Source organism: Psammomys obesus, unplaced genomic scaffold (genome assembly GCF_907164565.1).
Source record: "Psammomys obesus unplaced genomic scaffold, mPsaObe1.curated_primary_1811, whole genome shotgun sequence".
Lineage (NCBI taxonomy): Eukaryota > Metazoa > Chordata > Mammalia > Rodentia > Muridae > Psammomys > Psammomys obesus.
Genome location: NW_026585797.1, coordinates 31,571,998 through 31,587,572, shown reverse-complemented (window position 1 = coordinate 31,587,572; position 15,575 = coordinate 31,571,998). Strand labels below are relative to the sequence as shown.

Sequence of the window (15,575 nt, the reverse complement as noted above, 5' to 3'; positions counted from 1 at the left end):
CAACTTATCCATAAAAATTACCCATAGCGTGGTACCTATTAGCCTCCAGTCGGCAAAATCACAGGCTTTGCCAGGAGAATAAAAAGATACAACAGTTCTAGAACAAAGTCACCCCCCAGCTCCCAGTTGCCTGAGAAACTCCAGAACCATAAGCTTCCCCTGAAAAGGTAATTTATTTCTTTGGGTTTTCAGGCCTTTAAGATAGTTATTTAAAATAAGATAGTTATTTATTAGGACTTTATTGATTAGGATTCTACACAGCATATTTTCGTTGAGCTGGAAAGATGTCTTGGAAGAGAACATTCGCTCCCTGAATTCACTCTTCTTTTACCACTAGTCCACCAAACTCTGTCAGCTGTCTACTCAGAGGTCTTCAAGCGTGGAATTTCTGTGCTGGTATAATACACAGCAAACACAAGATTCAATAACAGCTGCCCGGCTGCATACCAGTGCAATGACTGTGATTAATAACAACTTCCCACTACAATCCACTCTAGTAATTATGTCCTTGAGCAACACTACTGTACCCACACATATGATAACTGCACTGCCTTATGTACAGGAAACCTTGCAAGGCCTCTAGTTAAAGGAATTGCCTGCAAGTCTGGCCTGAGTTTACTGGCAATATACACCTCCTTAAAGAATGTACTAATGGGAATGTCTAAGACATGAACTCAGTGGTTGGCTCTTTGATCGCTTCCTCCTGAGGTGGGAGCAGCCTTACCAGGCCACAGAGAAAGACAATGCATCCAGTCTTGATGAGACCTGATAGGTTAGGGTCAGATGGAAGGGGAGGAGAACCTCCCCTATCAGTGGACTTGGAGAGGAGCATGGGAGAACAGGGAGAGAGGAGATGAGGGAGGGGGCTTGAGCTGGGATACAAAATGAATAAACTGTAATTAATAAAATAAATTAATAAAGAATACTACTTCAAAATCTGTGTTGCTTCACATTTCATAGATTAAGGGTATAAAAATTTAACATTAAAGTGCAGTACTGTCTATTATTAGTGTATGTCCTTGTAGCTCTTAGTTTCGTAAATAATTTCTTAGGACTGTTAACAGTGTTTAAACTCTTTTTTTAATTTTAATTTATTTTTTTAATTTTAATATTTTATATTAATTACAGTTTATTCACTTTGTATCCCAGTGGTAGTCCCCTCCCTCATTCCCTCCCAATCCCATCATCCATCCTTCCCTCATCTCCTCCTATGCCCCTCTCCAAGTCCACTGATAGGGGAAGTCCTCCTCTCCTTCCATCTGACCCTAGCCTATCAGGTTTCCTCAGGACTGGCTGCAGTGTCTTCCTCTGTGGCCTGGTCAGGCTGCTTCCCCCTCAGGGGGAGGTGATCAAAGAGCCAGCCACTGAGTTCATGTCAGAGACAGTCCCTGTTCCCCTTACTAGGGGGAACCCACTTGGAGACTGAACTCTCATGGGCCACATCTATGCAGGAGTTCTAGGTTATCTCCATGCATGATCCTTGGTTGGAGTATCAGTCTCAGAAAAGACCCTTGAGTCCAGATTTTTTTGTTCTGTTGCTCTTCTTGTGGAGCTTCTGTCCCCTCCAGGTCTTTCTATCTCTCTCTTTTTTTCATAAGTTTCCCTGCACTCTGCACAAAGTTTGGCTATGAGCCTCAGCATCTGCTTTGATACACTGCTGGTCCCTCAACTGAGGAATGGAAACAACCCAGTGTTTAAACTCTTAAAGACACAAAGATAGGCAAATAATCATGCTGTCTATGTTAATAGGCTAGTTTTGCTATGAAGGCCCAGAAACAATTCAAGTAGAAGCTCAGATCTACCAGTAATCACCACCAGAGAGATAAGTTCTTCTTATGACCATGAAGTAAATAGTAAATAGTTATTCTTGATCAGGGAACCCTCATCATCAGAGGGCAAACACCCCATGTCTCCATTCAGAAGAAAAATAAATTAGTGATGTATACCAATCATGATGTAATACTGCTTAAAAACAATCCTTTTCTAGGAGCAAAGTTAAGAAAAATGTCAGTTCTTTCCATGTTTCATGGCTTGGCACTGTAGGGCAGGTAGCCAAGTACTCATTCAGACATGTGAGAAGATTCAGCCAGTATTGGGGCTGAAGTCAACTCACATCCTTCCCAGAGGACTTCCACAGCTTGTTTGGCTTACATACTTAACGTGAAACCTAGGTACATGTTTAATGTACATCTTTAAGACAAACAAACAAACAAAAACCACCTTGCCACCAACACTTCTATCATATAAAAGGTAGGAGATTCATTACATCAGGGGCACAACCCTGGCACTTTTGCCAAACCTCTCCAGCACCGATGTTAGTGTCTGGAGCAAGCTAACATTCTTGTCTTTCCCAAAGAAAGCCCAATTGTTACTTTCCTGCGGTGCTGAAAGATATGGTAAGGGCACCTTTTATCTAGCTTTCGTGTTTGCAGAGACTTCTCGTAAGGAATTGTTAGCTGGGAAAAATTTCTACATCTTCTATAAAATTTGTTACTAAAGATAATTTTCAACAGTTCTAGTTAATGCAGTATTTTTTTTTAAAGCGCCAATGAGAAGCTCAGAGTTGCACTGAGTAGCACTCATTGAGAAGCTGTTAGCATCTCATGTTAGCATCTTCCTGTAGCAGGAGCCACCTCAAACAAGTGTGGAGGCAGGATATCGTCATGTAGATCACCTGTACTTGCATTCCAATTCTATAAAAATGACCTAGCACAGCTACTGGTCTGCACCTGGGGCAGAACCTTCAAGCTCACTCTTCCTACACTCAGTGGGGAAGTAGGACAAGATAGAAGGCCCCATCGTTTCACAAGCACTGATTGAATTCTTACTAAATTAATTCACTTCTAATAAGCACCATGATAGGAAGATTACATGCCTAAATCACAGTCTTGGATTCCTAGGATGTGTATTTATTTCTCACTTTTTGTATTTCCTCTCCATTAAAACACAGGGTGAAAGAATTAGGCAAACCTTGTGCAGCATAGTTTGCTGCATAACCTTGGGAAGATTAATTAAGTATGTTCATCTATAAAAGTAAAGAAAATACCACCTTCCCTTCCAAAAAGATTAGAGTAACCAAACACCAACCAGCATCAATCAATCAATCAATCAATCAATCAATCAATCAATCAATCATCAGGTGTTAACCTGTTATACCCCCTTGGCCTTTCTCCTCCTTTTCCTCAGTGTCCTTTTTTTCTGGCTAGAGAAGAACCTGTAAGTCACTGATCCTTAGAAAGAACTTAGTAAATAATTAGCATATGAATGAATGGATAATGAATAAATAAGAATCTAGATTCTTTTTCCTAAGCTTGCACTGAATTGAAATCGGAAAGCTCATCAGAGTCTATTCTGAGAGTGTTCTGTCTCACCTGTATTCCTTTGCAGATACCTGGGCTAACCACTATCCATGAAGCTGTTACTCTGTAAATCACATTAACCCAATGATTTATTTAAAACCGGTCCTGAGAGGCACTTGGGTTTTGTGGTACCAAATGAATCGACTTGTTATACTTTGGTGAATAGCAGTATAAACCTATCAAAGAGCATTTGCTGGAGTAAATTTTAAGTAATATAAACTGAGTATTTTGCATGTACACATATTTATTCTCAACTTCAGGACTTATTTACACTCAGAAATGCTAGGATTAAACTCCCAGCAATCGTGTTTCTATCTCAGTTCTATTTCTTCTTCCCTTGCAGTAACATTGGATACATTAACATTTATATGCATTAACTTAAAAAAAAATGGAAGGGGAGGAGAACCTCCTCTATCAGTGGACTGGGAGAGGAGCATGGAAGGAAACGAGGGAGGAAGGGTGGGAGTGGGAGGGAATGAGGGAGGGTCCTATAGCTGGAATACAAAGTGAATAAACTGTAATTAATAAAAAAAAAGAAATAAGTTAAAAAACAGAACAATAACAACAACAAAACAATAAACTGTTGGCTTTTCTGTTAAAATACTTTATAAGGAAGAGGTGTTAATGTAAATGGAGGGAATGATGTCTCCTCTAGGCTAGAATATTATATGTTATCTCAAAAAATGAAATGCATTATTTTCTGTTTTAGGTATAGCTTAGTCTTCTCTCCGTACGTGAATGCAAAAGTAAATTCTCAGAGCTTTTTGAAGGAAAATCAAGCAGTTGTTGAAACAATCACTTGAAGCTCAGTGTAGACTGAAAATGCAAGACAAAGTCTCTCATGCGGTTTATAAAACCAACCAGAAACACAGAGTAAAGACCTGTATCATGCAGTGAGAAGAAGATCCATATAATTCTTCTGAACTTACGTATTACTCTTTTTAAAATGAGAAGTTCTATTTTTATACTATTCATACATATGTTTAAAACAAATAAAAAGCATCATTTGGCCCAAGCTGAATTCTTTATGTAACTGAAGCTGGCCTGGAACTTCTGATCTCCTTCTACCTCCTGTGTGCAGTGCTAGGATTAGCAGGCATATGCCACCATAGCCAGTTTTTGTATGGTGATGGGAATTGAACCTAGGATTTTCTGCATGCTAAGCAAGCACTCTACCAAATGAGCATTATTTTCAACCGGTTAGCATATTTTTATGGGAAAAATATGCTGATAGAGTCTCAGTGAATGTTTCAAGTCTCCTCCTGCTATGAATAGTATAATAAGGCTGGGAGATGGCTCAGTGGGGGAAAGCACTTGCTTTGCAAGCCATCAGGACATGAGTTCAAATCTCAAGCATCGCTATAAAAAGCTGGGCATTGATGCATACATCTGTTAGCAGGGTATTCAGAGTGTAGGGCTGGGTGGGCTGGGGTAGGGCCAGGATCCTAGGAGTTTGCTGGTCAGGCAGCCTAGCCAAAATGGCAAGCTGCCCGTTCAATGGAGGCCCTGTCTCAAGGCAATAAGGTGGAAAGTGATAGAGGAAAACACTCAATGTCCTGTCCTGCTGTAGCTTCTCATGCGTGTATCCCCTGACATATACAACACCACCCACAACACCACACACACAGGCACACACACATGCACATTGACACACACACACACACACACACACACACACACACATTACACAATAAACAGAAAATTTAGACACATTGCTACAGTTTTTAGAACTACATTTTGAAAAGCATATGTTATCAATAGTACTAAAATGCATATTTTTAGATAAAATTTAAGACTTTAAAAACTCAGCATCGTAACAAACATTTAATGATAGCTTAACTTCTTTACCCCATGAGTAAGGAGGCCAACCAACACATTTTTTTTTTTTTTGGCTTCTACAGAGGTTTATATTACTTATTTAGATTCACTTTGCTTTCTCAGGGGTTCCTGTGGCCCACAGAAATACTCTTTTCACCTAATTAGTGGCCTGAGGCCAGCCAATCCAGCTGCTACTCCAGCAACATTTTTTTTTCTCTTACCTTGAGAGGCCTCTGTACCTAGATTTGAAAAATGAAACACTTCCCATCCTCCAAGTCTCTTTACCCCTCAAGTTCAGAGCTTGGGATACTCTGATCATGAAAGCAAAGCATGGCTATGGGATTTGGGCAGGCTTGGGACAACAAAGACAGATCAACCCAAGAAGCAGAAAAGGAGCCTGGAACTGCTCATAGGTCTAGTGTTATTAAGGTTTCTAGGTATGGGAAACATATCACCAAAGCTGAAAGATGAGTAGGTGTGGTAGGCAGCCAGAGTCGTTCCTACTAATTCGCATTGTTAAGACAACTGAAATTTAGCACAGTGTGTTTGCTGGGCACATGTGGGACCCTGGATTTGATCTCTGGCACCACAAAAGCAAGTAAGGAAACAAAGACAGAGTATTACTAAGGCAATAAACATAAAAAGATAAAATTTTGTACTCTGAGTTTTTTATGTTTAGTTCTATTGGATTGTCGGAACATTACTACATAATGTCCCATCAAGCAGCTCTGTACATTTTGAACCACCAGCTCTTTATACCCACTTTCTTCCTGCATTTAAAAAATAAAAGAGCTTGGGGCTGGAGAGTAGCTCAGCAGTTAAAAGCACTTGGTCTTGCAGAGGAACCAGGATTAGTTCCTCCCACTTATATGATGTGTCACAAACATCTAAGCTCTAGTTCCAAGGCATCCAACACCTTCCTTTGACCATCTCTGGGCACCAAGCGTGTATACACAATAAGCATGTTTACATGTAAGTAAAAATCCATACACATGAAAATAAATAAACCTAAAAAATTTAAAATCAAATACAAGAGTTTGACGCACTGATTCCCAAAGTTCTGGAGTGTCAGCCAATTGTCTCCCTCATATTCTAGAATCAGTTATCAGGAAGATTAAGCATAAACCTCAGTCTCTCTGTAAGACCTAGTAAATAGAGCACGGACAGCAACCAATCAAAGAAGGAGGAACAGAATATTAAGACTTGTGCTTTATAAGTCTTTAAACTTGTTTAAATTCAAAGTGATGGACAAAGGTTTGCTCGTACTAATCTTTAATGCTCTGGCTAATGCTGCTGTCCACTCTCCAAAGGACAGAGAAGTGACACCGCAGCAGGGTAGGCAGGAACACTCTCTTCCTCTATTCCATTTCAGCATGCAGTATGCTTCTTCTACCTTGGCTGGGGGAGGGAGGGAGTCGCAGATAACCCTGAATGCTTCCTAGCTAGACAAGAGGCTTACAAAGACTTCTGCAAAGTAATCTCTGATGGAAAAGAATACCAAAAATGCAGCCAGAAGTCAAGGACTTTTAAAAAGCCAGGGAGGACATGCTTCCTTTTCTTAGAATAAGTTCCTTGCCAACATCCTTATGAGGCAAAACAATGTCTGTCCGGTTAGATCCAAGGAGACACAATCAAGCACTGGAGCTGTTTCCCTCTATCGCACTGTTCCCTGAGAGTGCACTCGGAATCTGCTTATTTGCCAAGAATGCACATATACAAAAAGCTGAAAACTATGTTATTTGTGCACAGAGACCCAGATGTAGGTGATTTCTTTTTCTTTTTTTTTTTTTCCTTAACGAATAGGAGTACATGAGCCACAAAATTGAAGCCTTAGTTAAGTGGCAGTGGCTGCCAATGTTGCGTGCTTTGAACAATGTCAAGACTATGCACTGGGGACAGAGCCCTGTGACAGAGTCATGACTCCAATACACAGCCAGCCGTATGCTCAGGAATAAACCTTGGGCTTCAACAACCATCTTGCAGGGTTGCTGTGGTACTTTGAACAAGAGGATTTGATAGTGCAGACTAGTTTAAATATTTATTTTTTTTGAATTACCCTTAATTTGGCAAAAAAGCATATATACACATGTACAACAAGTAAACAAGGATGGAGCGCAACAGCGCCTTTACTATTTAAGGCTGCAACATTTGGAGAGGTAGGAATCACTCTGAAAGGTTCTGCCTCTCAAGCAGGAGGACCTGAGCTTGATCCCTACAACCCACGTCAAAAAGCTGGATGTGGTGGCCTGAATGTGTAAACCCAGAACTGGAGAGCTGGAAATAGGTAGCATTTTGGGTCTTCTGGCTAGCTAGCCTAAGGTGCCAAGCTCTAGGTAGTAAGAGACCCTGCCTCAAAAACAAAGGACAAAAAAAAAGGTGGGTGACCCCAGAGGAGTTACGACATAATCCTCTAGGTCCCGTGTGTACACACACACCTGTACACATACCAACACGCACCCACACATACATAAAAAAATGAATTTGTTTTTACTGGCACAGATTATAATAAATAATATGTCCAATCCAGGGTATAGATGGGCTAAAACTCAAGGACTCATGAAGAATATTAACTTACCACATTAAAATCTAAATATTTTTTAATCCATGATTTAGCCTCTTGAAATTCAGTCTTCATTCCCATAATAAAAAGGGTATCCAGGGCATCTACTATTGTTGCTCCTTTGATGTTTCCTGAAAAATACCAGAATATATCCTTTCAATATATGTATATACACATATTTATTCAACACATATATACATACATTCACACATATATACACACACATACATACACACAAATTGACCACACCTAGGAAAAACTAAGAGTAATGTTATTAATAAACAATAACATTGAATAAAGTATTAACTTCTTCCAGAAAAAGAAAATATAAAGAATACACCACACCAATTTTTTTCTATAGGCTACAGGCTATGAACACTCATCTTTAACATTTGCTCCAAGTTGTATAAACTAAGCCTCTTAAAAACTTCATTTGTGATTGCATTCTCTAACAAGAAAAGAAAGAATAAGCCTGAAGCAAAGGGGAAGTTGTCATTAAATTTTGTGTAGTTGCACTGGAGTGCACCTGTGTGAAATTTGCTAGATGTAGAATTATCACCATGCCAGCTCTTTTAAATCATTGCAGTAGTTGCCCTTTATCAGCAGGCAATATGTTCAAAGAACCCTGGGAGATGCCTGCAATAGCAGATAGCACTGGACCTCATATGTACCACCATTTTTCTTAAGCATAAATACATTTTATGCCTTCCCCATCTTAACACTTAAGCACTGTGGCCGTAACTTTTGAAGTTTGATGTGGAACTACAAAACCAACACAGATTTCTTTTTTCTCTTTTCCAGTTCCATGGACAGAAGATTCATTTGATCATAGCTCTTAGTGACCTTGGCGTATGAGTCTCCTTGTCCTTTCCATATTAATTGAGTATCAGGTACTTTTATTGTTAAAGGAAATATTTTTGGGTTTCTCTTTGATACGCCTAAATTGGCAGCATGCTACTCTTGCACTTACAGACCATCAGTGAAATAACAGTGACTTGGATACAAGTAATGAAACACCAAGAGATATGGAGCAAAATGGCCACCAAATGACTGACAGGCGGGTTACACGAAGTGTGGATGCTAGGATGGTAATGTCCAGGGCAGGATAGGGCTAGAGGTGATGATGATTTTAGGACATTACTCAGGATTGTATACCATCTAAAGTATAAGGATTATTTTTACAATCTTCCATAACATTATCAGACTGCAGCTGGCCACAGGACTAAAATCTAGAGCTCGAAAGCATGGGTCAATAGGAGGAGTTCTGTACTCTGACATGAAATCCACAGTCTACAAGAGTGTGATTGCTTCCAACTCCCTTCTTTTGCCTAGCCAGGCCCAGGGTTCCGTTTATTCTCTCTGGGATTCCACTGCATGGAGATTTTACGTTTCTCAGGCATGTATCACTTTCTGCCATCCTTTAGTCTACAAACCTTCTTAGCAGAGAGAGGTTACATTTTGTTCATTTCACAAGCTCCATGGTGCCCTTGTATGACTATAGTAGTGATAGTCAATGAATGGCTGTTGAAAGACTAGGAACTACAATGCAGAACCATAAATAGAAAGGGAACATACTTCAATGAACACACTGTTCAACTAGTAAGTGGAGAAATTATCATTAGGAAACTAGAAGAGACTGCTGAAATATTAAATTTTCTAAAGCAGAGTAAATTTAAATCTTACTTTATGGTGAGGACATGAAAGTTAGAATACTTTTAACCTCATACTTTCTAATCCAGTGTTTTAAAAAATTCTGTTTGTTCTGTTTTTTTGTTTGTTTGTTTTCTTTTTTTGAGACAAAACTGTGGAATCAAGGGAAACACTAGAGGGAATGTCTTCAGGCCACATTTGGATACGTGGTAACAGCTTCATATGATCTGATCATTGATTTCTAATTTCTTAGTCACTGAGAGCTGTTTTTTTTTTTTTTTTTTTTTTTTTTTTTTTTGTACTTTATCCCTGTCAAACATAAATGGTTCTCTTTGAGGAGGAATTCTTCAAAAATGCTAGTTCTGCTTTCTTCTTTAAAGTGCGATGGGAGGTGAAGAACTGGGGGTCACTTCTCGTGTTCATTAGCATCAGTTTAAGCTAAGGTGGGAGCCAGGTTTCTTTTCCCTGGCAAACAGGCGGGTTTCAGGTAACTGGGAAGAAATAGCACAGGAGAAAGAGGCATCAGTGTTGAAGGGCTCCCCAGATGCGAATGGCTGATAAAAACAAGGCTCACAGAGAAGACTGTCCTCCTGACAAACAGGCTGTGCTTACCAACTGACTTCTGAACAAGCCACTACAAACAGAAAGCACCCTGAAAACCCGGGGGGGAAAGGGGATAAAATCTTTCTTTCTTCTGTAGTTTGCTGAAAGAACACACAGGTTGACATACTATTTGCAAACAAAGAATCTGGCTCCGCTGTGTCTAAAAAAGCCAATTCAAAGTTTTCCTCACCTTTAAAAATGAGAAGTTTTAATTTTGCAGTAAGTCCCAGGTATTGATTTTATTATACAAGAAAATCCTCTGTAGCCTATTCTAATTTGAAAATGGAGACAGATACCATGTAATTATTAACAGTTCATTTTGCTATATTAATATTTAATACCTTTTTGGATAAAGAATAAGTACTTATCTGGGTTACAAAAATCATTTTTTTAACTAATAAATCCAGTGGAAAGTGTAAAAAACAAAAGACTTGGTATGTTTTTAAAGTTTATTATTAAAACTATTGATCTATTATCAATGAGAATTATGGCAAATTAACACATAACGGAGTTTTCTGATCAACCTTCACAAAGAGGATAGTAAAAATGGGGTAATAAAAAAAAGAGATTTACTTATTTATTTTGTGTGTATAGATATTTTGCCTTCATGTGTGTCTGTGAACCATATCTGTGCAGTGGCTGTGGAGGCCAGAAGGAGGCATCGGATCCTCTAGAACTGGAGTAAGAGACAATTGTGAACTGCCTTTTCAGGAACTAAAGACAGGCCTTCTCCAAAAGAAGTGCAATCACTGCTGAGCCATCTAGCCCAGTCAGTTTTTGTTGTTTGTTTTGTTTTTAATGTTATAATAGTAAAACATTAAAAAGGTAAAGACTTCTGACTTACCATGAAATTTCAGTTTCTCTCTTAACCTTGTACCTCTGCTTTCATGGGACCTAGTCACTGAGTTCTGGAAGCATTACTTTAATTATGTCTGAAGCCACTACTGCTACAGGCACTCCCAGCCTAAGTTCTCTGTCTCTGAACCGAATCATCATCATGGCAGCACAGCCCCTTCCACACACTGGCCTGCAAGGCCCTTCTCTCTTGGGAAGACCCCAATGGTTTCTGGAACTCCATGTATCTACTGAACCATGTCATGCTTTGGCAATTCACCGTTTGCACATGTGTTGGCTGCACTAGACCTTCAACTCTTACAAGGACTTGGATTATCTCCTTTAACACCAATGTCAGAACTGGAACTAAATTCATCAAAAGCCCTAAAGAGACAGAAAAGCGAGGAACCACCAGTAGTAGGGACATGAAGTCTGATGTCAGTCACACCGGAGTCCCTATCTCTGAGAAAATGCTTCTCTATGCTTCATTTTTTTTCTCCTCCCCCCAAATGTACATAAGAATGAGATTAAATCATATGTGGCAGACAGGCATTATACAATAACTTCTCCGTAAGTGTCACCAGCAATTGTTACCTGCTATATGAATTGCTACCATTTAATGTGTTCAGTTAAGGCATGGGAAGTTAGCTCGGCAGTCACAGAATACTTCTTTTCCTTTACCCCTATTATAAACAGTTACAGTTTTGGAAGCTGGAAAAAGAAATCAAGTCTAGTAGGTGGGCCCTGGGGAGGTATTTGCTCAGAGGAATCCATCAAAGATTCCCTTCTTTCCACAGGAGGAACAATATTAACGCTCACAGTCCCAATCACAGAGTGTTGCTGTGAGGACCAAGTGTGATTCAGCAAATAGCAGATAGATGGATGTTCAAACAGCTGACCTAATCCACTTGCCTTGTCTTCCACTGAACAAAGAGCAGAAAGGTATATCCAGAACTGGGTTACAGAGGGGATCACCACAGCCTGTGGCTTCAACCAGCCTAGCTATAAAGAACTGGCTTTTATGCAGCAGGAAGCCATTAATGCAGGTAATCAAATACTCTTCTACAGGAATCACCCAGACCTAAAAACCCTGCTATGTACTCCATTGCTGGAAGTCAGCCTGGGCATCTGCATTTTTTAAACAGTTATACAGGTATCTCTGACATAGAGCTGGTGTTCTTTCTAAAAGATACATTATATGCAATCTTTCCCTATTGCTAGCAGGGGTTCAATGTTCCACAGCAATGTGGAAGGCCTGGAGAAACACAGAACCCCACATGCTTTTTGACCATCAGTAAGTTCAGGTAACTCAGAGAAAAGCTATGTCAATAAAAAGCCAGGAGTAGTTGTTGACAACTATAATCTCTGGGAAGGTATGGTAGCGTGAATGAGAATGGCCCCTACTGACTCATATATTTGAATACGTGGACTCCAGTTGGTAGAACTGGGTGGCAAGGATTATGATGTATGTCTGTCACTAGGGGTTTGGATTTGAGGTTTCCAGACCCACGCTATTTCTAGTCTTTCTCTGCCTCCTATTTGTGAATAAGAACATAAGCTCTCAGCTCCTGCCCAACGCCATGGCTGCCTGCATTATGCTATGCTCTCCAGCATGATGGTCATGGACTCAACTTCTGAAACTGTAAACCTCCATTAAATGCATTATTCTATAAATTGCCTTGGTCAGGGCAATAGGCCATGACCAAGCCAGGAAGGACAACTGAGAGAGACCTCATCTCAGAAACCAAAAGCAAAACCAAACCAAGCCAGGCCAAAACCAAACCCTCAAATCAAAGCACATCATACTCACCAAACAAACTGCTTGAATGGCCTTCTTTTGATATAGGTTTTAGTTCATTTAAGCCCCAGGCATAGCGTTTATAATTATTCCAAGCATGGCTCATCATCTGAGAAGAGATAAAAAACAAGATTACAATTTGAACTGGGATGTTTTTGTTAGGAGATAGATCGTATACTTCCGATTTGAAGGTTACAGCATTAAAATTCAGTGCTCAGTCTAAAAGGCTCAGTATTAAGAGGGTGATGGCTGAATAAATTAGGGCAGATATGAAGAGAACACATGCATTACTTGGCTGAATAAATTAGGGCAGTTATGAAGAGAACACATGCATTATTTCTTTAGGCTTACAAATACAAATATTCCTTTTTGGAGTCCATTTAAGCATATATAGATATACTGAACAGCTTCAAAAGTCAGTCCCTGACAACAGACATTTTATGCTATAGTGATGAATCATTCCTATATTTATCTATTTAATTCTCATAAAAGATTAGATCTGGAAATTTTAAATTCATATTTTTGTATAAGGTCCTTCCTATTTTGTTTATGCAGATAAATAAATATTCAAGGTTATCCTTTTAGATACTTCAGTGTTTTTTTGACCAAGAAACATTAAAAAGTATTTTAAAAGTAGGTACAGGAAAGAAAAAGAAACTCTATAGTTATTCCAGGAGTTTGAAAACCTTTCATGTATTATAATCAATCTTTAAGAAAAATGTGTATTTGTATACACAATTTGTTAACTAGAGATAGAACCTCTTTATTCAGAAATTAAAGACCAATAATATTTTAAATACAACCAGCTGTCCCATAAAGTGGTTGAATAAAAACATTTATGACTCAAAGACTATGTGCAACAATTACTATTTTAAGGACTGAAAATTGAATCCAGGGCTTCACACATTATGGACAAGTACTCCTTCGCTGATCCATTTTCTTAGATCTCTTATGTTTATTCTGAGATAGGATCTCACTAAGTTGCCAGGACTAAACTTGAACTTACCATGTAAGGCCAGGCTGAGCTCATGATCCTCTCTACTCAGCCTCCTAAATTGTTAGGATTATAGTCCTGTGGTACTGGGCCTGGATTATAATTATTTTCATACAGAATTTTTAAAGACCCCTTAATTATCAAGAGATTACATATACCATTATCTTATAGTAACAGTCATAAATATATAGATGTGATACGGAAATATTCCCATCTGGTTCCATATTTTATAAGATCATTAGAAACATCACACACAGGGCTAGAGGCAGAGCTTATCAGCTAAGAGTACTTACTACTCTTGCAGAGAAGCCAGGCTTAGCACCCAGCAGCAACACAGTTGATCACAACTGTTCACAGCTCTACTTCCAGGGGACCTAGTGCCTTCTTTTGACCTTATTGGATGCTATGCATGGACACAATGGACATACATACATTCAGGGAAAATACCCACATGAAATAAAATAAATCTAAATGCTTTTATACAGTAATACATAAAATTTCTGGCACTCTCTGAGGGCTAATTCTCACGAAAAATCTTTACCAAGATCAGCCTGACTTAAAACAGTCTATACTTGTCCCTGAGCACAGTAATGAGTGCCTTCATTTCACTGTCTTCTCTCTTATTTTTCATACACACTCATGTTACTACGTCCAGATACCAAGAATCCATCTGTGCTTCTGGGGACACTGGCTAAATGTTTCCCTTCAGCATGGTGCTCCAATTTTGCCAGAACCCTCTAAAATAGATCTTCAAATCGTATTGGTTTGGTAGATGAGGAGACTGAAACTCAGAACTTAAAACCAAAATAAAACTTGACCCAGAATCGTGTCATTACAGCCAAGGATGCAGCATGCATGCGCACACTGACGTGGCTGGCTCCAAAGCTAGGGAGGGCAGGAACTAGCACAGTTCATCACCTTCCTCTAGTAAGTCTGCAGTCGGGAAATGTGGTAATGTTTTCAAGGTTTTCCTTGTATAGAGTGACTTTACAGGAAGATGCAATGGACTTGAGGTCAGGTAACTGGACTTCTGCCCATGCTGCCAACTGATGCTTGAATGAGTTGGCTTCTGTGAGGCTTCCATTGCTTATCTGGAAAGTCAGGATCACCATTTCTCACAGGGTTCATGGTAGGACTCTAGAAGCATGGCTTGTGCCTTTGTACCTAGCATACTGCCTGGAAAATGATATATATTTATGTGTTTATAAATGTTAAGTCTATATCGAAAGCCATTTGTGTGCACATCAGAGAAAATATAAACCAATGAGCTTTGGAAAGAATGGGTATATGAAATCCATAAAACACTTTGAGATCGTATTCCACTTTTACTTGTTTTGTCATCACTCCCACCCCACATCAAATGTACTGCATTTTGGTAAACTCTTAATTTTATGAATTTCCAAATTTGTGCATTTCCAAATATACTTTAGAACTTCAAAAACTTTTGAATACAGTCCTCATTAAAAACAAAACAAAAACATGTTACAGTTAATAATTGTTTCAGCTTTGAATCTGAATGGAAACTAATACTATATACTATTAATGGCTTAAAAACAGCATATAGCTTGCCCACAGAAATCAATGTTGCCTGTCAAAAATTATCAAAACCAGCCATGGTGATACATATCTGTAATCCTAACAGGATTACAGGGAGGTGCAGGTAGGAAGATTAGAAGTTCAGAGTTATGCTTGGTTACATAATAAGTTTGATGCCTACTGGCTACATAAGTTATTGTCTTGAAGAATTATCATTTATACAATGTACAGTACCACATAATCCCCATAAGTTTTATCTATCTATCTATCTATCTATCTATCTATCTATCTATCATCTATCTATCTATCTATCTATCTATCTATCTATCTATCTATCTATCTATCTATTATCTAACATCATCATCCATCCATCTATCTATCTATCTATCTATCTATCTATCTATCTATCTATCTATCTATCTA

General features: G+C 38.9%; 1 protein-coding gene across 3 annotated transcripts in view; it reads right to left on the bottom strand.

Moving 5' to 3' along the window:
* Man1a1 (mannosidase alpha class 1A member 1) overlaps nt 1–15,575 on the bottom strand; it is a 195,641-nt gene that overhangs the window by 143,551 nt on the left and 36,515 nt on the right. For all 3 annotated transcript variants that reach the window (XM_055599341.1, XM_055599340.1, XM_055599342.1), the window contains 2 exons: nt 12,635–12,731; nt 7,753–7,868 (listed from right to left, as the gene is read on the bottom strand). In XM_055599341.1, coding sequence (XP_055455316.1) covers nt 7,753–7,868; nt 12,635–12,731 — 213 coding nt within the window. The remainder of the gene's footprint in view (nt 1–7,752; nt 7,869–12,634; nt 12,732–15,575) is intronic.